The sequence below is a fragment of the Haliotis rubra genome, unplaced genomic scaffold (assembly GCF_003918875.1).
Source record: "Haliotis rubra isolate DU_JTF1 unplaced genomic scaffold, ASM391887v1 Scf855, whole genome shotgun sequence".
NCBI lineage: Eukaryota > Metazoa > Mollusca > Gastropoda > Lepetellida > Haliotidae > Haliotis > Haliotis rubra.
In genome coordinates, this window is record NW_025767585.1 from 36,652 (window position 1) to 62,192 (window position 25,541).

Here is a 25,541-nt window from a genome sequence, read left to right on the forward strand (position 1 = left end):
TTCTGTGTTTAAATTGTGTAGAGTCGGAGCCAAGTTCAAAACATGTCGGTCTTTCGCGGAGTTGTTGAAGCAAAAATAAGATAATTTCTCGAATGAATTATATCTTGTCAGTTTATGATACATATTCATTTGAAACACACAACAAGGTGGTCGTCATCTGCCCACTGACCATGCAGCCATATCGTGCGCACAATCAGACACGACTTAATGCCTAACCAGTCAAGCCATAAGTTTGTGTTTGTCAAATCGGTTCCGGCTAGCTTATTACAAGATCCCTCATATGTTGTGTATGCTTGATTGAGACTTTTCTGTCTCTTGAAAATGGCTGCCCTCTTAAAGAAGAGAGCACTTGCGGAGTACAGTCAAGTGATTCAGGTACATAGACGACAGACTTGCTGACAGGAACAATTTACAAACAACATCACTTCTGTACCATCGAGTTTTAAATTGCAACTATGCATAAATTGAACAGTTTCACCAAAGGTTTTTCATTTTCATTTCATAGTCTTTTATGTCAATGCATGTTCTTATGATGAACCAAATAACAGCAATACAGACCACTTGTCCAGTTGTGAGTGGGAGAAGCTTAGTGGACCATTGTGTTGGTGTTCCATAAATGTAGCATCACCCTGATTGTGTTTATTAGTTGGTCAGTGCCATGCCATGGTCTTTGGTTTCACATATAAGTGGTAAACCTCAGAAACCAGTATAAGTTTGGGTTTTCCTCTCTCTTTTAGTTTACACACTGATCATGCTGATATAACTAGACAATTGTTGAAAGTAGCATTTAAACCAACTCATTCACTCTTTCATTGTCTGTTTATGTGGACCATGGTTAACAATAGACTTTGAAAGTTGAAGATGTCATTGGAGCAGCAAAAGCTTATATATGTCTTTAACCTAAATCTGTTGGTATCCAGGAAGAGCCAAAGCCTGTGAAGAAGCTCCGCCTCCAGCACAAGCCTCCTGCAACAGAACTTCATCTTGATCTGCAGAACACAAGCAGCTCCCATGATGCCCTGCAGGTGCTCCTTGACTTCCAGGCAGGCCTTGTGTCTGTGTCTGGTGAAGCTGCTATGGATGTAGTTGGGGAGCTGATGGAACACTACCATCGTGAGAAGGAGGCCGTTGTGAGGAGCAAGATAGCACAGGTGTTAGGGCATCTGTGTCGACTGCCTGGCTTCTCTCCAGACAACGTCATTGACCATCTCCTGTCCATACTCAGCACAGAAAGTAAGCCCTCATAGCCAGTTTATAGGTATCTAGTTACATTCCACAACCTGAAATAGGGGTGGTGGGGTAGCCTTGTGGTTAAAGCGTTCGCTCATCATGCCAAATGCCCGGGTTCGATTCCCCACATGGGTACAATGTGTGAAGCCCATTTCTGGTGTCCCCTACCGTAATATTGCTGGAATATTGCTAAAAGCGGCATAAAACCAACTCACTCACTCAGTCATCCTGAAATGTAGACTTACAGCATGTACAGACAATGTTTTTACAGTTTTGGCAATGAATTGCATATGTGTTTTCTTATAAGGTTAAAAGTTATTGTTTTTGGCCTTACAAAGTAGTGACTTTTCTAGATGCAAATGCCATGAGGACACATTCATGATTTTATAAAAAAAATCTTGGACATTTAACCTGCATGCATGTCCCATATTATTATCCTGATTACATGGAAAACAATGTAATGGTCAGTTTTCAAGAATTTGAAATACTGTGTTACCCAGTGAATGATACTGTTATGATAGAAACCTACTTTTCATTATATTCACATGTACCAACAGGGCTACAGATAAGGGGCGTACAGGCGTAATATACGCCTCAAAATCAATTAAGTACGACACAATATAAGATTTCAAGCGTATCATGTACGCACATAAATACCTTTGTACGTCTAACATTTAATTTACGTGCGTATCGTGCAAATGGAAATCTATTTCGGATAAATACTTGTTAAGTTTCTTTTGCGAAACACAATTTGACACATAAGGAAACCCCGACAGTAGGAATCCCTTGCGTTGCCATGCAACGATATGCATCACTATTTTTCGATTGGCTAAAAACTACACTGTTCCTATTTATATCCAGTCGGACCTGACTTTTCGCGCATCTCACAGTCGCTCTGTTATTTCTCATGGTCTTCAAATACAAATACATGGTTGGAAATAGTGATCAATGAATCGTCCAGACAAACCACATCAACTCGCTCACACAAAAACATGTCAGTACTCCTTCAAAATTCTCAGTACACCTCCACTTGCAATATGATGTGTAAGTACACTCGCACCCCCAAAAGTTATCTGGAGCCCTGACCAAGCTTCACTCAATATATACTACTCAAAACAAGTTAAGGGTCATGCGATATCTTCATGTAATGTTACTGATGAGGTTGGTTGCATTACATATGAATGAAAATTTTACAATCCGTGTATGGTACGTCATTGAAAACCATTGCAGAACCTGGATAAAGGCTGCAGATAACCGTGGAGCCAGTAGTCATCATGTGGTAGGGTGTTAGAAAATGAACAATTTGAAACATCGAGTACTTCACAAAAACGCCACCACTGTGCATGTTGAAGATGATGTTTCATCATGAACAGCATTTGCACATGATGTTCGTGGAATTAGTGCTGTGCATGCTTATTTTCCGTATAAAACTTGCAATTGTCACATTGCTATTGTCACTTGAAATTCAACAATGGCAAGAGGTCAACTGAGCATGACAGACAGAGGAAGAGCTCTCGCGTGGCTTCAAGATGGTGAAACTCAACGCAGTGTGGCTCGGAGGCTAAATGTGAGTCAGAGTGTCATTGGAAGGTTATGGCAACGGTTTTGTGCGACTGGAACGCTGAATAATCGACCACGTTCTGGCAGGTCTCCATCAACAACTCCTAGAGAAGACCGATACCTGACAAATATGGCCGTCCGACAACGCAGAGTAACTGCCAGACAACTCCGTGACCAACTGAGAGCTGTCACAGGTACCCTAGTATCTGATGAGACTGTCAGGAACCGACTGAGGAGGAACAATCTTCGGGCACGGCGACCAGCAGTACAACCATCACTCCATCAGTGACACAGGGCGGCATGACGTGACTGGTGTAGACGCCTTGTCCATTGGCAACATGCTCAGTGGGCGTCAGTTTTTCTCTCTAACGAGTCTAGGTATACTCTACAGTTCAATATGATGGTAGAACTTGTGTGTATCGGCGTCCAGAAGAGAGGTTTGCTGACGTCAACATCAACTAACGTTTGCCATTTGGTGGCGGGGGTATCATGGTTTGGGGTGCATTTTCCTTTCATCAAAGGACACCTCTGGCTCTCTATGTCATTAATGGTAGCCTGACAGGAAATCGCTATCTACGGGAGATTATAAGGCCCCTTGTTTTGCCATGTTTACAACGTATCGGTGTTGGATCCATATTCCGAGATGACAATGCCCGACCACACCGTGGCCGTGTCGTGACTGACTTACTTAGACAGAACAATGTTCAGCACATGGAATGCCCGGCATATTCAGAGGATTTAGCCCCTATTGAACATGCTTGGCACGAGTTAGGACATCGGCGTCGTAACAACCACGCCCCTTCAAACAACTGTGCAGAACTGGCCCAGTATCTCATTCCAGAATGGCAGGCAATACCCCAAGCCTTCTTGCAACGTCTGGTGAACAGTATGAGACAGAGGTGTACTGCTTGTCTCACTGCTCGAGGTGGTTACATCCGTTATTAGTCCAATGTTGGTGTTTGAATTTTCACTTCTGACAGTATGTCACTTTGGCCTTATTGATCAGCAATTACTGACATTCCTGCTGTTTTTGTCTCCCTTTATGGTTATCATGAAATGTTGGCTCGAGTTGTTATATGATCGCTACATTTTACTGTTATTTATATTTGTAGTTATGGCCATTAAAAGTTTTGACCCTGAACTTGTTTTGAGTAGTATACTTATATAAGCCATGTTGGACTTTATGTGTCAACAAGAAGAAGAAAAACACATTTGATCCATCTTCCAGCTTGATTAACATTTGTACTTTAGAGAGTTTGCACCTTTCTTCATCATTGAGATCTATATTTTCAACCTTATTTCCCTGTCCATGGTCAGGCAGTAACGCGAATAAATGATCCCCTCTCAGGTAGTCATTTGTACGTGTAACGGGGGAACCGCCTTGCATACACATTACGTCCTCTACTGCTTTTACTCTACATGTTTGTTTTCTATTAGGATTTATGCGTGTATCTGGGAGTAATAATCATACTATATCTCATACAGAAAGGAATGCATATCTTCTATATTTTTGTACTCTAAATCCTCCTATCTTTTACTCTGTCTTGTTCCAGAATCACACAAAGTATTGCGTGAGATCATCCAAGCTCTCTCATCAATCGGGAGACAGCTCCCCAGCAGCCTTGCTGGCTACAAAGTACAGATACTGCAGGCTGCCAAATCTGTAAGTTCAGTTTACACATTTCATATCTTCAACAACATGGATACGCTTTTGAAAGGTGGGGGAGATGGGGAGGTATCCATGAATAGAAAATGTTTAAACTTATCTTATCTCACGGCTTGCACCTCTCTCTCTTCCTTCGACACTGAGTGGAATGACTGTAAACCTTTTCCCCTGGCCTCTCTTGTTCACTCTTCCATTTATCTCGTGCCGTTCTCGTTAATGGACAACTTGCCACAATCCATGTGAGGCATGCATCACGCTCCTCAGCTACCCAGGTGACTACTGCTCACACATCTTTCTCTTTCTCGTCGCGTCCCTGGCTGGTCGTACTTGTAAATGTTGAATACTTCCCTTTTCCTGATTGTTTTTCCTCCACTATGGGGAAATTGGAAGATAAGCGTAAACGCAAGTTTTGTGCTTAGTTCAAGAAGAGATTTTCGAGTTTTGATCCGTGTGTTGACTGTGTGGGGTTATGTGAGGCTAATAATTGATGCAACAAGTGTTCCCTAAGATTTCAAGGCATACCAGCGAGTATATTCACGTCGTTTAGCTGACCAGGCTAGGAATGCTTCGTTAGAATGTAGTCCATCTGCTGCCAAGAAAATTCGCATTCAGCGACCATCTCTAACTCTGAAGCGATTACTATCGCCTCCCTGGGAGTGGAGGATTTCTTGGCCGCTTTATCTGAAGACTTGAGGAATTTGCTTGGCATGCATTCATATCCTCCGGAGTCTCTGTCCTCTAGGGTGGTGATGATTGATCGACCAAACTTTCCTGAAACTGTTGCCGACCCAACGGATCTGCGGATGACACTTTCTGCTTCTCTCTCGCCTACTGTTGCATTACCAACAGGGTAGGAAGGAACAGCGCAGGCGCTCACTGTTGAGCACTTGTTCCCCGCAACGAGTAGCATAAAGTCGGTTGTTATTCCTGCCACACCGAGTACTTCTTGTCGTTCAAAAGCATTCCTCACACAGTGTTTCACATTCAAGTTCATCTGACAATGCGGAACGGCCACACTCCAATCGATCTCATTCGTCTCAGAAGAATGGGAAGAAGAAACGTCGCCATGCCAACCCGTCTGATTGTGTTGACTCAAGTCATGCTTCACCGAATGGCTCAGTGTCTCATCGTCAAAGTGATTCGGCACAATGAGCCGGTTCACCGCAGTATGATCGCCGTATGGACTCACCTCAGGTTGCTGTCTCTCCCACGTCTGAGTCCTGTCAACTCACTAATTCACGGCAGCGATCTAGGTCACCTCCGCCACGAGTTCGTTAGGCCGAACTGGTTCGCCGACTCCTCGACGAACTAGTTTGTAGCCGATCTAGATCACCGCATCAACAACGAACTAGTTCATCTCGCCGAACTGATTCAACTCGCAAACGCTGATCCAGTTCAATAAACCGAACTGATTCACCTTTTGTGTACGGTTTCAACGCATCACTCTGTCAGCCAAACCGGTTCATCAGACCGAGCGAGTTCACCTCAGCGCCAGCGATCTGCTTCAACCAGGAGTGATTCACCCATACGTCATCCTGCTAGTTCATCAGGGCGTTTTGGTTTTGGTTGGTATTGCAGTACCTCGTTCTGATTCTCCTGGTTATCGTCATCGTTCCAGTTCTTCTGGTTGAGGCATTTCACCACATCCGATTGGCTCAACTTTGCGAACTGTTGTATCGCGAAATACCTCTTCAGTTCACACTGATTCACATTTCCGAACTAGTTCTTTTGATGCTCCTGGGACTCGGATCCCCTCAGGAATTCTACATCAGACTGGATTGTCTGGTCGAACTGTTTCTTATCCATCCACTACTGCGCCAAACCGCTCAGAGCGTTATGGGACTCCGTCGCCTCACCATGATAATTATCCTCCCCGCTCTTGCTCACCTCATACATTGGGTACTAGGGAGTGTATTGACTCTAGTACGTTGACTGGTTCTCGACCTTCAGTTCATCTTCACTCACCACCTGCGTCACCCACGAGACGTCGTTACAGTTCGTTAGATAGACGTTCCCCTTCTCACCGTCCGTCTGTTTCTGATTCATCGGTTGCTGCTCCAACTCAGATTTTACCGGAATCTTGGTCTCCATCCAAGGACACTGGATCTGTGCCAGACTTAGATATGATGCTAAAAGCTGTTACGGCAGCGTATCAACAGTATCATCATCCTCGTGCTGCCAGTCGTCATCCACTCCTGCCGGGTCTCGTTCGACTGATCATATAGTGCACCTTCCCGAAGATCCTTCCCCAGTTCATTCCGAGATGTCCACACAGTGTTGATTTGGTGGATGCTTCGCATGTGCTGGCTTGGATTACGGAATAAATTCAACTACAACTTAGTAGTAATTCCGACGGCCTTCTTGAGACATACACTCTTAAGGGTTGGGATCTCGCATCTATGATGCTTTCCCCTCGGCCGTGCATCCTTCAGATGGCTGATACCTTGGACCGTGCTTTTAAGACTTTGAAACGAACGAGGGACGGCCTCTCTACGCCTAGGTTTAATCCGTCGGCTTCGCATGTTCATGGGCTCACCTCCTTTGTTACGTCTCCAACAGTTGATGAGGATGTTTCCACCGAATTATCCCACATGGATACCGCCATTCGCCAGACTTTACCCTCCATTAGTTGTATTCTTTCGGTGGTTGATGCTGTGGCTGCTTCAGTAGAACATTCCTTCACTGACCAGGATGCCTACATTCGTGGAGCCATGTCGCTCATATTGGAACAGTTTCAAACTGTACTTGACCAACTCTCCCATTTTTTTAATACACTCTTGCAGTACGATGTCCTGGGACAAGAGGTTTAAAACGGAACTGTTTAACCCATTCAACACCGCAGGCTGAATAATCGGCCACAACGTTATGAGTCCCCAGACACCGGAGGCCGATTAATCGGCCAGGCAGTAGTCACGTCAAAATGAGACATAATTTTTGGAACCTACCTGACTTATGATTCATATATTAAATCTGTCACATTTCACAATGTCTGAAAACACTTATTAAATTTCAATTGAAATTTCAAATTTCGGCAGAATTAAAATTATAAACAATTTTTCGCAATGTTTTTGAAAACAACGATTCTCGGACACATGCTTCGGCAGCGGGTCCACAATAACATTGACAAAGAGCAAAGTAACGATGTTTTGAGGAAATCATTAAATAAATTGCTGACTGAGTTTAGTTTTACGCCGCTTTTAGCAATATTCCAGCAATATCACGGCGGTTAAATAAATTGAATTATCTAATGAATAAAATCAACAATAGCATTCATAAAAGTTGTCAAACGTACATATAAAATTACTATTTCCATCTTTTTGTGAGATCATGTAATATAAGTCAAGTCACTAACACGTGACATCTGACCGCCTCCGTGGTGTAGTGGTTAGAGCGTCCTCCCGGAGAGCGGAAGGTCGCTGGTTCGACCCCGAACGCGTCATACCAAAAGACGTTAAAATATGGTACTTGTTGGTCCCTGTCTGGCGTTCGGCATTAATGGGTACAACAAGGACTGGTCGGCTCGGAGTCAGTATAATGTGTCTGAGTGGGGTATTCATGCTTCACTGCGGCATGGTATCTCAGTGGGCTAGCACTATAAAACCAGCTTCAATCTGGGCTAGTACAAGCAGCCGCACATACACATACACACGCATGCACGTCGTCATATGAGAGAAATATTCTCAAGTACGACGTTAAACCCAATTTCACCTCACCTCACATGTGACATCTCGGCTTTCGCCGCCTCAATCTTCACGCTCGGACACGATGTTTAATGCAAAAATATATGCATGAAGCATTTTTGTCATAGGTCATAACCTAGCACGATACGTCCAATACGTTCCATAATTTACGTATAGGTAGCGATTTCTTGCTTAATATGTTCAGAATAGCATTATTTTACCAAAAACTTTCGTTTAATTTTAAAAGTTTTCGTTTACGAGGATGGTATCCATTGCCGTAATATGATTGGCTGCCTTAGGTCACGTGTCTAATTTTGACCAATCACGAGCCTTATAGCAGACTGTGGCAAAAAAGCGTCATTAGAAACCAATCTTTATCCCATAAAATCGCTTCTTACAACTGTGAAAATACTCTCGGCAAGGGTAACAGTGATATTGTTGATGTTCAGAGTTTTCTAACGATACCTGTCATCGAACGATTCGCCTCGCATGTTATTCATACGAAGCTTCGAAAACAGACGTATTTTCCGTTGTTGTGTCATGTTACCGTAATATTATGTAATAGGCGACCATACATATTATTTAAGAAATCTTTTTATAATAATTTTCTGATTACGTAAAAATGAAAATATAAGAGAAAAAGGCACGGGCATGTTACGACATGTCACAAATGGAAAAAAATCGCAATAGTTTTTGCTTCTTTCTTGGTTTATCTGGACATGTTAAATGTAAGCTTGCATTTTCATTAAAAATAAATGTATTTAAGTTGTAGTTGTATTATTTTAATAATATGATAAAAATCTTTTTTATATTTATCAACAGTAGGATTAGATCTTTTAAATGGTGTATGAGATGTAGTAGCAATAACGTTTACCAGATATATTTTCCTTCATAAACATAGGCTTCATCTATGACCTTAGAGTCTCTGGGAACTCAGTGTCATAGCAGTAAATGCCTCTGGTTGACTGGTGTTGAAACAGTTAAGCAACCTTGGTCTACTGATTCCCTTTTTGGCGGAGCTATTGGGGCCATGAAAGCAAAAGTGGCTCAGGAGGCCCACTTTCAAGTGTCGGTGGACCTTCTTCAACTGCAGAAGATTCAGTTGCAAGATTCCTTGAAGCAGCGCCGTGCTCCCCGTTTCCTACCCTCCAATCCTAATTTGAGGGAGTGTTTTCGTGGAGCCCACACCGCCAAAGGTAGAGCAAAGAAAACCTCACGAGGAGGACTTTCCCATCGTCCCACCAAACCGGACATTGGTTCTGGAGCAATCAGCACAAGTAAGCAGTGACTGGCCGAAATCTACACACAATTGGGAACTCCCGCCGTACCGATCTACGACTCCCCGGAGACTCCGCCTATTTGCCCCCAGTTGGTCGATTCTAGGCGACCCGTTTGTCACATCATTAGTAACTTCAGGTTATCAGCTACCGATCGTAGGCAACCTACCTCTGATGATTCGTCCCATTCAGCGGAATTACCCTCCAGTTCAACTGCAGACCTTAAGGTCAACCATCAACACGCTGTTGGGAAAACAAGCTATTGAAGCACTGGGTCCGTCACCGAGGAACCCCGGTTTCTACTCACCAATTTTCTTAGCTCCGAAGAAGAACTCGAAGAAACTCAGACTGATATTCAACATGAAACTGTTCAACCATCAGTTTCTAGACCGTCGGCCCCACTTCAGGATGGTGTCTGTCAATCTTCTATGCACCGTTCTGAAGAAAGGAGATTATCTAATCAGCCTGGATCTTCTAGAACCTTATCTCCACGTCCCCATATATCCAGAGCACCGGAAGTTTACCAATGGGAGGTGCTTCCATTTGGAATTTCCACGGCCCCATGGCTTTTTACCCGTCTCACCAAACCCATTACGAATTTCTTGCATCGTCAAGGGATAAGTTTCGAGAGTTACATTGGCGATTGCATCCAGTCTTATCAGGATCCAGTCATTCTTCTTCAACACCTACAGTTCACCAGCAACCTGCTGCGCCAGTTAGGGTGGCTGTTGAATCTAGAGAAGTCGGAGTTAACACCGACCGAGAGTCTTCAATTCATAGGGGCGGTGTTCGACACCCGTCATGGGATGCCCTTTGTTCCTCAGGACAGGTGGCTTGTGTTCCACTAGCTCTGTCCCAGACAAGGACACTTCGCCAGTGGCAGGAACTCTTAGGTCTTCTCACGTCAGTGCAAGCCCTGACTTACAAAGGCCAACTACAGCTCCGACCATTACAACGGTTTCTCCGACCATATCTACAAGTCGACAATCCCAAGGCAATGATTTGACTTCCAGAACCATTGCGACCAGTCCTGCAGTGGTGGCTCAACGAACAGAACATCTGCACCGGAGTTTCTATGACGCCCTTCGCACCGACACATCATCTGTTTGTGGACGCATCCCTCAGGGGCTGGGGAGCTCACTTTATCGACCATCAAGCGGCAGGGCTGTGGTCATCAGTTGGAATTTAAGGCCCGTGATACACGCAGTCGAACATTGGGCACTGGAGCTACGGTTATCCAGTCTGCTCATTCAGTCGGACAACTCGACAGTAGTGTGGTATATCAATCACCTTGGGTCGACAGGATCGGCGAATCTTCTCCAATGGGCAATGAGGTTTTTTCACCTCATAGACACTCTCAACATCATCGCTCGAGCAAGACACATTCCAGGAGCAAAGAATGTGATCGCCAATGCCCTGTCCCGCTCCAACCGGCTGTCGCCGACCGAGTGGAAATTACATCCCCAGGTCTTTCAGATTATGATCTACCCACTATCACGGCCCCTAGTAGACCTCTTCGCCACACGATTCAACAAGCAGCTCCCAAGGTTCGTGTCTCCGATTCCGGTGAGAATATTCACCCTTGTCACGTAGACTTGTTGACGCCTGGCAACTGATCCATTGTCACCAGCAGAGAGACCATGTTCCCCCCGTCTTACAAGATAAGTCAGCGCATGAGTGATTTAGACTCAGTTTTGGTAATAGTCCTTACCTTCACATATGGGTTGTTCAAGATAACCAAACAACGAGGCGTGCTAGTTTATCTAAATCCACGAAATCCGTAAGATTTACTTCTTTTACGGACGTAAGAGAAGGTGGTCCCCCAATGATCATCAGAGAGATTGACGCAGATCAAGCCGCAAAATGAATTCCCAAGGGGTATATGATTGAACGCTGATGTGATCAGAACAGTCACAGTGAATCCCTTAGGTGACTAACCCACCACCTATTCCGTCAGATTCTTTAGGCTATATAGCATGAGTCAGGATAAGGAAAAATATGTAATCATTATGATAAAATTGATATTTTATACTTATCCTGACTCATGATTTGAAGCCCTCCCAACCATCCCCTCTCAACCACTATAGGCTTCCTGTGAAGAATTAGTGAGGGCCAAATTCAGAGAGAGTGATGAGAGCATGACTTGAGTCACATGGGTACGCTGTGGCGGGAAAAGGGAGGCAACTCAAGGGTGATGCTTTTTCGCTGCCGTTCACTGTTTAGGTACCTGTTTGAAATCACAGCTTAAAATGAGAAGTGTTTTTACACTTGCTGAAATTGGTCGGGCTAAAGGCCTTTTGGAATCTGGTCAAACTCAGCGGCAGGTTGCTGTCTGCTTTAATGTGAGTCAGAGTGCTATTGGTAGACTGTGGCAGAGATTTCAAGCCAATGAGACCAGGGTCCGTGGTATATGCACATCCACCAGGTCGCCTCAGAGTCACAACAGTCCGAGATGATAGGCACATGATTAACACTGTGTTACATGACAAATTTCTTAATGTAGCAGATCTTCTGACAGAACACTTCAATGTAAACAATGTTTGGATATCCAGGAGCACTGTTCGTCATGGCCACTGGAATCAACGTCAATGGTCTAGTGTGCTCTTCACAGATGAAAGCAGATTCAATTTGTCCTTCTATGATGGTCGGCAGAGGATTTATCATCACAATGGAGAGTGAATCACAGATGCAACTGTGTCCACCCATAAAAGCCGATTTGGCAGGGGGTCGGTCATGGTGTGGGCAGGGATAACTCCTACTGGACGCAGAGCTCCAGATAAGATTTAGCTCATGTGGGTACTGTACCCACTGTATTTTTTTGGAGTGGGTATTATGAATTTTGAGTGGGTATTTCATTTTCTGTTACCCACCGCTTTCAAATATGTGCGTATTTCACATATTTCACGTATTTCAGTCATTTTACTCACCTAAATATTATGTCATTGCGTAAGTTTACTAAGCAGGTATGTTCTGCCTTATGTCATACCTAATCAAAACCAACTTAAATATAATGGAAATGATTTCATAAATAATCACTCATCCTATACTGACAGTACAACACTAGTCCTATACTAACAGTACAACTTGATAGCAATCGATGTCTTTTTTCATTACGCAAGCGGTTTTTATAAATATATTCCGTACGCATTCGTTTTAAACTTTTTGCGTATCTAACATTTTAAATGCGTAATTAGTACGCAACAATTATTTCTCAATGCGTAATTGGAAATTTTCTATGTGTATTTTACCCGGATACGCAGCTTATCTGGGCCTCTGTGGACGTACTCCACTGCACGTGTGGTTGACGGTAATCTTACCGGACAGCATTATCGGGACGAGATTCTGGCAGTGCCATTCCTGCTAGCTATGCATGGCTTTTATGGTCAACCCTCTCTACTGCAAGACGACAATGCTAGGCCTCATAGGACCAGAATTGTCATGGAATTCCTTAGGCTGCAGGGTGTAGAGCGGATGGAGTGGCCAGCATGCTTGCCAGGCCTCAACCAAATTGAGCATGCCTGGGATGAACTCGCTCAACACGTGTACACACGTCACCCAGCACCAGTGGACCTCCCAGGACTTCGCAGAGCTCTACTAAAGGAATTTTTTGCGATTTCCGCAAGCTTTCTTTATGAACTTGATACTGAGCATGAGAACAAGGTGCACCTGTGTCTTGGACGCGTTAGGAGGGTACACACGATATTGAATGACCGAGCGCTTCATGTTTGTCATTTTAATTTGGGGGGTTGGTCTATACAGCTGATGTTTGCTAGTTCTGTTTGAACTTTTTACTGTATGTCACGATGTGTCACTTTTGTCAACACATTAAACATTATGATGACACTCTTTATAGTCCATTATTTCTGATAAACTTTTCTTTACATGTGCTATATATCATTTGACCCATTATTGATAATGCCTAGTATATAAAAAGGGATAACTGCATTATTTCATTTTAGTTTTTCACTGACACCACTTGCTTCAAAATATTGGCTTGATATATTTCTTCTGTACACATTGTACATTGTGTTTTAATGTATTCAGCAGTTGTCAGCTTATTACCTGGAAGGGTATTTACATAAGCAAGTATTGCTTCATTACCAATCTGAATTTCTTCATAGACAGAAATATGTTTAAACGATACTTGTGTCCTACAGCACCTGTGTGACTCGGCCCATAGTGTGAGGAGCAGCTGTCTCGATACTATTGGAGTCTTGTGGTCAGCTGATTCAAAGGGTGACGGTGAAAACCAGACAGACATGCAGAAACTCATAACAAAATACTTCAGTGATCAGGACCCTCGTGTGAGAACAAGTGCTTTCCAAGCAATGGTATGTAACCTAAACAACCTTACCATTACTGATTAGTGAATCAAGTGTTCTCTTGCCTTTTACAAAGTTTACACCGGCATCATGTTTCCGTATCAATCACCTTGAGCCATATCATACAACTATGACTGGCAATTTATACTGTGTCTTTGTGATTTCAAAATATACAGTCAGCTCTCGTTAATCCGACACTTGTGGTTGCAGAGAAATATGTCGGATTAACGAAAATATCGGATTAATGAAAATGTCGATTAATGTATTTGTGTGAAAATATCAATGTTTACTAAATGTCATGATCGTCATACTGTTGCATGCATATCAGAAATGGTAGATATAGTTATCTTCATCGTATGTAAAAATATTCACAGAAATACAAAATACTAACAATACATACTTGTTTTCATTTATTAACATTCATAGATGGCATAACATACATATACAATCACATAAGCGAACAGTTTCATATCTATTTCATGACCACATTGGCACAAAACTCACGTTTGTTTTTACCGCATATCAGCTGCCATTATGACCCGGATGTTACAGTTTCCATACAACTAATTCCATAATAACATGTGGACGTCTAATGTACACTCAGGCGTGTATCATAACATATATAATTTATAACTTGAAAAAATCTTTGATGGTCATTAAAATCAAACACATCTAAGTGGTGTGTCAGAAATGTTTGCAAAGTGTTCAACGATGTTTTGGCCTCAGATAGCTTGAAGCATTGGAATCAGTCATAGAGACGCTCAACCACTAAGCAGACTGCTTCAGGATGTCAGATCACGGTTGATCGTCAATCTTCACATCAAACTTCTGCTCAGCAAAAGTGATGACTTCTTGTTGTGTTGTCTGGGGTTTGTCTTTCTTCAAAAGGAGATTTCTTTCTTGATCAATGGCGTAACTTCTACAAGGGGTCGCTTAGCAGGTGGTGTACTCGTGACCAATATCTTGTGATGAAAACTCATGTCGGTTGTATCATAAACATTTTATACAGCTCGCTCCACTGTTGTTTCTTGATTAAATCGTCTCAATTAATTATCCTGTGTTCCTAATTAACAAGTTTGATGTTCACTGACGTCGCTGTCAAGCAGCCAGTAAGGCACACGCTAATTATCACTCACGTGTGATTGTTTGTATACGGTCGGATCATCCGACCGGCTGTGTTGATTGTCGGATTAACGAATGTTTTTACACTGTATTTACAATAATCAGCTGCTAGATTGGTGTGTCGGAGTCGGAATGCGAGAATGTCTGATTAACGAGAGTAATTATCACTGTTTTAAATGGTTCCCTAATTTTTTGTCGGATTAACGCAAACACCGCATTATTTGCTCCAGTGTCCTATGTGAGTTTAGAGTATTGCGCAGGAGGGTACCCTCACAGACAGACACACTGCTCCAGTGTCCTATGTGAGTTTAGAGTATTGCGCAGGAGGGTACCCTCACAGACAGACACACTGCTCCAGTGTCCTATGTGAGTTTAGAGTATTGCGCAGGAGGGTACCCTCACAGACAGACACACTGCTCCAGTGTCCTATGTGAGTTTAGAGTATTGCGCAGGAGGGTACCCTCACAGACAGAAACACTGCTCCATGACTGCACAGTTCACAATGAGTCAGTCATGTGAAGACCGTGTGAGGTCATGTCCTCTGTTATTGCAGATGTCATGTGTTTTTGCAGGTGGGTTTCCACCAGCGTGGTCTACAACTTGACCTCAGCATTCACCAGCATGCATGCCAGGCATTCACAGATGACTATGAGGATGTGCCGAGGGCGGCAGTGAAAGTGGTGTGGGTTCTATGTCATCTATACCCGGAAAGGTGAGCACAGTCACTAAATTCGTGTTTGCTGTCTTGTCGTGTTTGTTTTTGGGTGAAAAGTAGTCGATTTTCAATAAATAAGAGGGTATTAAATCTTGACACTCCTTCTCTCCGTATATGTGTCCGAGTCTGATGCCAGTCTCAGTGTTTATGTCTGATACAGGTATCTGGTTTTCAGTCCAGTGCTACTGTGTATTTCCTGTGTTGCAGCCTGGTGCCTGTGTGTGAATCATCAGCAGAGGAGCTGCGCCTTGTTGATGATGGCTTTGCTAAGATCTGTAACATGATTAACGACATCTCAGTGAAGGTTCTGGTGGAGGCTGCCTCTCTACTGGTGAGATGTTACTTACTACAGTTGATACAACATAGGATGGTACAGCTGTGGAGGAATCTTGTGGATGTATAGCAAAACTGATCATTTATTCTTCAACGATCTTGGAACTGTGTACCAGGTCCAGTGCCATTTTGTTGAGTCAGTCCTGTGTGGGCCTCAGAAGTATTTTAATTGTTGAATGTGTTTTTCCATGTATGTTTTCTGACCTGACTCTGTCACTGTCATACACATTTTCCCATGTGTTTGTATTTTTAAGGGCTCCCTACATCAAGTCAGCCCTCGATTCCTGGAACAAACCCTGGACAAAAAACTGATGTCCAACATGAGAGTAAGTAAAGGGATTAGATCCTGGAAAATAAGCACATACTTTACTGCTTTGGCTCAGTAAGTTAGCTAGCATTATGACCGGGCATTATTTTAGAATTTTAATGAATGGTTATTGTCCAATAAGTCCTTGATTTTATCTATTCAAAAACCAGTATTTTGTGAGTGTAGATTCATAGTAGAATGCCATTTGTTGCTCTTAGAGAAAGCACAGTGCCCATGAACGTGCCAAAGAGCATTTCCAGTCTGGTGAATGGTCAACTGGCCAGAAGTGGGCTGACGATGCACCCAAGGAACAAATAGATCCAGAAAATATCAACCTCATGAACATCGGAGCATGTGGAGCGTTCATACATGGACTTGAAGATGAGTTTTATGGTAAGTTTTCTAAGTGTGCAAGCAGAGACCATATAATAGAGGGACGGCCCTCCCCAACAGTTTATCACTAACCATCAGCGCTACGGCCTGGCATGTAACTGATACACATCGACACCCTGTTGCTAACTTCCCTCTACCGGTACACATGCGCAACAGATGCGCAGACATTCGCAAATGAGCACTCTGGTAACCACGTAAACAATATTGCGTAATATCCGGGCCGAGAGTTAATTCCCTTAGTGGGATTTTACCGGCTGCATTTGACAGTTAAACATTACTTGGACGGCTCCAATAAACTGATTACAATAATCTTACTTTTTTATCTTATCTCTCATTTGCACATGTCAACTGACAACATCGAAGAACATGTATCATTTCGCGAAATGCATGTCGTCATAAGCCTGGAATATTTGTTTCAACATTTGGCATGGCCATGGATGACTTAATTCATTCACTGGGATGATTCCGACTTGGACCTCGATACTTACTTGGAGAATTTACAGACTACGACAGGACAGAGAATATAAACCAAAAATACAAAAATCAAACTAACCCAGTCAGGTAAAGGCAGTTTTAACATTACAGTTGCCAATATCCCCGATGCTCGCTAAACGTATCATCACATGGCTAATCTCAAGATTTACTTGCAAGTATTCGTTGGCACAAAACGAGGGTGTGGTCAAGCAGTCGATGAAAGTAAAAATTCCCGCGAATTTATAAAGAATGTGCAGATTTGCAAGCGTTGGCCAATCAGAGGACTTGCTTCGACCACACCCCTGTTGTGTGCGGACATGTCATCCATTTGTGTCAAGCTCGTTTAGTTGAGAGTCAAAATCGGTTTTCAATCGACTTGCAGAAATAACAATAAAGGATTGGTAGGTGTCATGAGTGTTGCTCGATAGGCCAATTATCCATGATTATGTTTACATAAAGTTTTAATCGATTGCATGCAATGGTAGCGTAGCGATCGGCAACGCAAGTCGAGTAGGGTGCACCCTAGAAGTGTCCGGCCTTGTGATTATGTATTGTACTGTGAAGCATTTCGAGTCGGGGTGTCATCTCAAAAACAATATTTTTAAAATCATGAATCCTCGGAAAGACACGAGGGCCTGTGACTGGCTGCATGGTGTTTCACTAAATGACGCTATTATAGTCTCTGATTCTAATTTTATATTAATTCGCATAATTTTATATTATAAAGTTTATAGTCCCAACGAAACACGATTTCACATTATCCAAGAGCGTTAATGTTTTTATAATGCCAGTTTGGGGCTAGCAGTGATTATGCTTTGACTGACTGACTGACTGAGTTTGGTTTTACGCCGCTTTTAGCAATATTCCAGCAACATCATGGCGGGGGACACCAGAAATGGGCTTCACACATTGTACCCATGTGGGGATTCGAACCCGGGTCTTCGGCGTGACGAGCTAACGCTTTAACCATTAGGCCACCCCACCGCCCCTTGATTATGCTTTGAGCCGTATGGAGACATTTGTTGTTTTTTTCAAAGGGAAGCCACTAAATACTGAAGTCACTTTCCTCCGATCCCATGAAATATACGTGTTAAATGGGCTGTACTACATTACCCTATCAATTAAAAAATTTCAGCAAAGTGTCAACTTTAACTTGGCAGGAAAATGCAACCAATAACATTAAAACACAACATCACACGTTCTTATATGTACAATGCATTTATTGTAGAATAGGACCATAGATCAATATGTACAATCATGTATTACTAAATTCAACCATTTAGATATTCTTTCATTAAAAACACAGTAAATGTGAATTTCAACTGTTGCAAATAAACTCTAAACTGAATTTGAAATTAAAATTATGCAATAGTTGGTTGCCAATGCTCTTTCAAACAAGGTATATCTACTTAATCAAGATGGGAATATTGTACTTAATAGTAGGCTCTTTGAGTAGCCCTTCCGATGAGTGCCGATGAAAACTTTCTTTTTCCTGGGCATCTACAAAACAAATGATAATTTTGTGATATAAATATAATGTTGAATAATGAGTTCATTTTTCATTTTTGTTGTTGCATAAGACAGGCTGTTGGTACTGTCTAAGCCCAGGCAAATCATAATCAAACTTCATTAGGAAGAATAATGATAACAGAAAAATATATTAATTGTAGTCGTGATAAAATATGGGAAGATGGTAACTTATAAACTTCTTGCAACACAACCTGCATAGTTATGTTGTCCATTTAGGACTGATTGTGAATGTAAAACATAAAATCATACAAATCTGTACACAATCTTAATATAACTTCATTAACAGATATTTTAGATATCCATGAAGTGAACTGTACATTGGATTTTAATTTCCATAATTTCTACTCATGTACTTTATTACATGTTAAATTATTAGGCAGATATTGTTGAAATAGCTCCTTCACTTATGCCTGCACCAACAGGAATCAAGTCTGCAAATCTGTCTTCATAATTGCCGACGCAAACATGGTATGTAGACAGTTTTGATAAAAGTTTCTTCATATCTCTTAGAGTGGAGAAAAATGCAGGTAAACCAATCCAGAATTCATGATTTGGTCCAAAGTCACATCGATGTGCATATATTGCTGCTGTAAAGGATGGCTTGATGACTACTGAAAGCTGGACTGAGCCTACGTCAGTCATAAAACTGCACAATAGTAATGTTTTCACGCTTGTTTCTTGCAATTGTAAAATTGCCTAGCTCATCTACATGCTGAAACAGTTCCTTTTTTAATGTTAAATATTGCTGGTATCGCAGGATGCCATCAACAAATTCATCTACATTGTTGTCCGGATGATATTGGTGAATTGTGTCCAAAATAACAAAGAATTCATCAGCCGAACAACCATCAGAATCTGTGGCTTCTTCCAGGCATGGGGTATCTGTGGGTTCATCGGTGAGGTCAATGAAGAATGACTTCCATGCTTTGTCCCACAGTGCATCTCTTGAACTGAAAATGGAGATACACAATATTAATATTAAAAAAAAAAAATTGAAGTGTTCTAAATAGTTGTTAAAATTATGCAATAGTTGGTTGCCAATGCTCTTTCAAACAAGGTCTAGTTACTTACTCAAGATGGGAATATTGTACTTAATAATTTACACTATACCTTTGTTTTTACATAAGAAAAGAAACAATATTAATATTTGATTATACAATTGCTTTGATATTTTAAACTTATTTCTGCAGGTACCAGATATACAAATACCAATAAAATAAATAAATACCAATAACTACAAAATATCAACACAAAATTACTCATTTTCTTTCAAAGACATCATTTGTGAATTTCTTACTTCCATTATTACTTACCTGCAATCGTCAAGAACAGTTGATTGAACTGATGAATAAGAATGTCAGAGAGAGAGGAAAAACTGACACCTTGTTGTCTCGAACCCCTCTTTGAGTAGCCCTTCCGGCAACTGCTGATGAAAACTTTCTTATTTTTCCTTATCCTGACTCATGCTTATTGCTTGTCTTCTTCTTCTTGCGAACATAGTGGAACACATGTATCTCCCAATTGAAGTTCCCTTCAATTAAAAAATCACTAATTAGTACTCACCACGAGTTACCTCCCTTCCACAAGCGCGGGAACGAGGGCGCCACCTGAACCCATGTGCCTCACTCTCTCCTTCTTCGCCCAGTGAGCTGGACGTGAGAGCGCCTGTGTCTCCCAACACACTATATCCTTTATTTATATTTAGTTTAGTACCTCTTATATTCAGTTATAGAGGTGTAACTATTATCCTTATTCAACTTGCATTGATTATTAGTCGTGTTTCTGCTGTTTTATTCACGGTTCGCCGTGTTTGTTCAGCAGTTTACGTTAATGAGAATCTGCACAGGTTGTAAACTACGTTATTCCGCTACCGATCCACATTTAAAATGCCCTAGTTGCATTACTCCATGTTCTATTGTTTCTCGTTGTAAATTATGTATTAATTTACCAATTTCTGCCTTTGATAAATATTTATGTTCCGTTTTGAGACGGAAGGCAGATAAATCTCGCAAACATGGCTAATAGATCCGAAGCTATTATACCCTGTCAACTGTTGACTGACGACCCGCCACCGGCTGGTGGCATGCCGGAGTTTCCCTCGGGGGATAAGCGTGGGACGCAGTCCGCTATGTCCAAGAAGCGACCTGCATCTCAAGACATTCCGTCTTCTTAGTCTAAGACTAGGAAAGCGTCCACATCATCTCAACGTACGCTTCGAACCCCCAGGTCCACAGCTTCGTCAAAAGGGAAATCTACGAAAACTACAAATAATTTTGACTCCGATATTCTACCTGTCTCAGAATTATGTTTATATGATGATGACATTCCGATTATCATTCCAGATGTACGTCATAAGAAACGTCCAGTATCTGCTACCGTCACTACAGCGCAGATAAACACGCAACCAGAGATGCCTACGCTGACGCCTGAGTTTACGATTGAGGGTCCCGTCACTTTCACAGAGAGGCCACCCTCAACGCCAGCGCAGACTGTCCCAGACGACCTGGTTAACCAAATCATGAGACTGATGGAGGACCGTTACGGTTTACAGAGGCCCCAGAGCCCAACACTTAATAAGTCATACAGGGCCCCAGAGCCCGCCTTGGCTTCGCGTAGGGCCCCAGAGCCCACAAACGCGCCTCCGCGAAGGGCAACCCAGCCCGTAGCGATCACTTCGCAAAGGAAGTCCCAGGCCGCCTCCGCGAAGGAGCTAGAGCCTATCCAGTTGCGAGGGACATCGCGGAGAAGGAGCGCTTCGCCGAGCCCACACCCTGTAGAACACAGAGGTCGTTCGCGAAGCAAGCGCTCATATGTCGATTCGGACACTGACTCGATACATTCGCGAAGGTCGCGAAGGCTAAGTGGCTCCATATCTACCTCGCCCAGAAGATTTAGAAGAGCTTCGCGAAGTCCCCAGCGTTCGCCGAGGATGTCTCCTCCAAGGTCTCCTTACACTAGCCACTCGTCAGTCCGTTCACCACAGTCCTCTCATAGATCTTCCTACAGATCTAGGACTCCGACATGTGACCCTACATCAGAGGAAGAAGGTATCATTTTCTCAGATGCTGAGATCAGATACTGGATGGTGAATGAGTTACAACTTGCTTCCCCATCGAAGAACGAGAATTCAACTCAGACTTACCTGATGAAGGATGATGATGTAGACAATATCACCTTACCTCCTATTGATCCGATTGCAGCGGTACCAGCTAATTTGGATACAGCCTGTTCCAAATCTTCAAAAGTCCAATCTACACATTTTCGGTCTTCAATGCCAAGAAATTTGCTGGACACAATATGGACCCCTTTTTTCAAGGCCCAGGATATTGATGACAACTTTAAATTAATCAGCGATGCCAAGTCCAGAAGTTACAAAGTAGACGATCGCAAATTCGCTCAACTAGATACCATCGCCAGGATGATGTTCTTTGGATTGAATAGATCTAGAACGATTAATGAAACTCTCATCACCAAGTTCAAGAATTCTACAGAGGAGGAAGATAGAATGATCTACTCAGCTCTACTCATGCAGAAAAGAGACCACCAATTTCTTACAGAGCACCTATCAGCGCTTACTGAAACTACTACCATGGCTCGTCGGCAAGGCTTACTAGCCTCCTGCTCTTGGGATAAGCAATTTACAGAATCTCTATACACAGCTCCATGGTCATCGCCATTACTGTTTGGTGGCAACATAGACAAGGTCTCCAAAGAAGTATCTAAAGACTCAAGAGAGGTTCTTATGATCAGATCCATGGATACCTTAGCGAACGTCATTAAACAGTCAACACAGAGATACTCAGGCAAGTCTAAGTTTTCGGGGCTACAGAAAGCACGGGACAAGAAATTAGCTGCAGCTAAAGATCCCAAGGATTCTTTTAAATTAAGCCCATACAACAAATTTAGGGGAGGATCAGCTAGAGGCAGATCATCCAGAGGTGCCCGTGGATTTAGACGATGAAATTCAGGTTCGGAACGACTGGAGTCTTCCACCCCCAGCCGTTCCAGTACAACCGTCTCAAGTGGGTGGACGCCTTCAGCTACACTGGGAAAACTGGGGAATACTACAAGATCCATATGTATCCAACATCCTACAGCACGGATATCTAATACAACTCAAGGCCAAACCTCCGTTAACAGTCAACCCCCCAGGGTTCAACGTTCAACCGGCACAACTACCTATGTTAAGAGAAACAGTACTTACTCTACTAAACAAACAGGCCTTAGAAGTTTTGGATCAACGAAACATCGTACCAGGTTTCTACTCCCCAGTTTTCCTAGTGCCGAAGAAAAATTCCAAGGAGAAGTTTCGTCTCATATACAACATGAGCATCTTCAACAGAGAATATCTATGCAAACCTCCAACGTTTCGCATGATACACTTACCGCAACTTCGGCATTTAATTCATCCCAAAGATTACATGGCCAGCATAGATTTGCAAGATGCATATCTACACATTCCGATTCATCCCAACTCAAGGAAATATCTAAGATTTATCCTAGACGGGAAACATTACCAATGGAAGGTTCTTCCCTTCGGAATCACATCGGCCCCTTGGGTATTCACAAGAGTGACCAAGCCTATTGTCTCATACCTACATCGTCAAGGTCTTCGCAGCGCTTTTTACCTAGACGACGGTATACAAGTGGATCCAGATCCACAGCTTCTCAGACTACAGCTGAAATTTATCATCAAGCTACTAACACAATTAGGATGGTTAGTAAATCTACTCAAGTCGGACCTAGAACCAACGCAAGATCTGCAATTTCTAGGTATACGATTTCTAACAGCTCAGAATCGTATTGTAGTCCCGGAGGACAGATGGATCAAGATCCAACAACTTATTCCTCAAGCCCTACTCTCTCCGTTACCACTACGACAGTGGCAGAGCCTATTGGGACTACTCACATCAGCTCAAGACTTGACAGTCAGAGGCAGGCTTCAATTACGTCCGTTACAAGTCCTCATCAATGCTCATCTCGAGGACCCTCTACTATTCAGTCTACCAGATTATGTCAAACCACATCTACTCTGGTGGACCAAGAGATTGAATGTTTGTGCAGGCGTCGCCTTAGTAGAGCCAGAATCGAACTCACATCTCTACGTAGACGTGTCACTACAAGGTTGGGGAGCCCACCTTGCTGGCAGGACAGCGTCAGGCCTATGGAGCAATCAAGACAGCAAATGTCACTTAAATCTGCTAGAGATGCAAGCAGTCATAAACGCCATAAGTCACTGGAGCAACATACTACTGAACGCTCAGTTGATGGTTCACACAGACAATTCAACAGTGGCGTTTTATGTGAATAAACAAGGTTCAACAAGGTCAGAGAACCTACTGACTCGATGTTTCAGACTGTTCGATTTAATCGACAATCTAAACATACACGTCAGAGCTTGCCACATTCCAGGAGCAAAGAATGTATTAGCAGACGCTCTCTCTCGGCCACACCAACCGTCGCCGACAGAATGGATGCTCCACACAGAGATATTCAATCAAATAATCATGGAAATAGGATCTCCACTGATAGACCTATTCGCCACTCGATTCAACAAGCAACTGACAACATTCGTGTCGCCAGTGCCAGACCCACTAGCATGGGCAACGGACGCTCTAAGCATATCGTGGGAGAGACTCAACGCGTACGCTTTCCCGCCTCCAGCGTTGATCCCACAAGTCTTACAGAAAATCAGTCAAACGCAGAGCCTCCATCTGATTTTAGTCGCGCCCTACTGGCCAGCAAGAACTTGGTTTCCAGATCTCATTCAAGTAATGGGAAAACCAATTCTTCAGCTCCCACAACGCGCCAATCTATTGATACATCCGCACACAAAACAAGTGCACGAAACACCAGAAGCATTCCAACTTCGCATTATGGATTGTATCAAGGCATGTCTGAATAAGAGAGGTTATTCTGCCAGAGCGGCTAAAGCGGTCACGCTTGCACTACGTAACTCAACTCGTAACTTGTACGATGACAAATGGCACAGTTTTGTCAATTAAGCTGCTAAGAAAGGATTTACAGCCAGATATGCTACACATCCTCAAGTGGCAGATTTCTTATGTTATCTACGGCAAACTAAGAATCTAAAAGGCTCAATCTTGTCCACTTATCTTGCAGCCATAAGTTCTGTCATAACTATGCGAACGGGCGTCAAGTTAACAAAAACACCAGAGTTACTCGCTTTGTTACGAGCGTTCCGATTGGAGGATCAGAAACGGAAGTTTCACGCTCCAGCCTGGGATCTAAATATAGTGCTCCAACACCTCACTAGTGAGGCTTATGAACCATTGCTATCTACATCGTTTGAATCACTGACCCACAAAACCTTATTCCTGTTAGCACTAGCTACGGCTGCCAGGATGTCAGAGATTCACGCTTTGGATTACGAGAGAATACGCTTTGATGATATTCATAACATCGCTCATCTGGGACTTCGCTGGGATTTTATAGCGAAAAGGTATAGCCAGGTCAACCAGACAGATTATTCCACGTCCCAGCTCTCTCATCCATACTTGGACCGCATGATACGATGGATCTATCACTATGCCCAGTGAGGGCACTGAAAATATATCTCCAGCGATCCAAACAGAGCAGAGGGAAATTCAAGAGATTATTTATCCCTATATCTACAGCCACGCAGACGGAAGTCTCATGTACTACGATCTCTATCTGGATCAGAACTGTCATACTACGTGCCTACAAGGCTGCAGGACTCGACCCTCCAAGAGCTTCTAATCCTCACGAAATTAGAGCGCTAGCCTCAACTCTCGCTCTACATGGGAATTGCTCGTTGAATACCATAATGGAGGGATGTTTCTGGAGATCCGATATGGTGTTTGCCAACCACTATCTGAGAGATATCACCACCGAGGACGTCTCAGGTATCCACCATTTCGGCCCCATGGTCCTCGCTCAACAGTTGACAG

The 25,541-nt window shown here is 42.9% G+C and overlaps 1 protein-coding gene across 2 annotated transcripts in view; it reads left to right on the forward strand.

Moving 5' to 3' along the window:
• The first annotated feature begins 28 nt into the window (after window positions 1-28).
• LOC124262778 (integrator complex subunit 4-like) overlaps window positions 29-25,541 on the forward strand; it is a 58,794-nt gene continuing 33,281 nt past the window's right edge. Inside the window, exons 1-8 of one of the 2 annotated variants that reach the window (XM_046697319.1) lie at window positions 29-375; window positions 921-1,233; window positions 4,344-4,453; window positions 13,571-13,744; window positions 15,430-15,569; window positions 15,780-15,903; window positions 16,160-16,231; window positions 16,431-16,605. In XM_046697319.1, the coding sequence (XP_046553275.1) occupies window positions 322-375; window positions 921-1,233; window positions 4,344-4,453; window positions 13,571-13,744; window positions 15,430-15,569; window positions 15,780-15,903; window positions 16,160-16,231; window positions 16,431-16,605 (1,162 nt within the window). In that variant the 5' untranslated portion in view covers window positions 29-321. The remainder of the gene's footprint in view (window positions 376-920; window positions 1,234-4,343; window positions 4,454-13,570; window positions 13,745-15,429; window positions 15,570-15,779; window positions 15,904-16,159; window positions 16,232-16,430; window positions 16,606-25,541) is intronic. The other variant, XM_046697320.1, reaches the window with a different exon arrangement.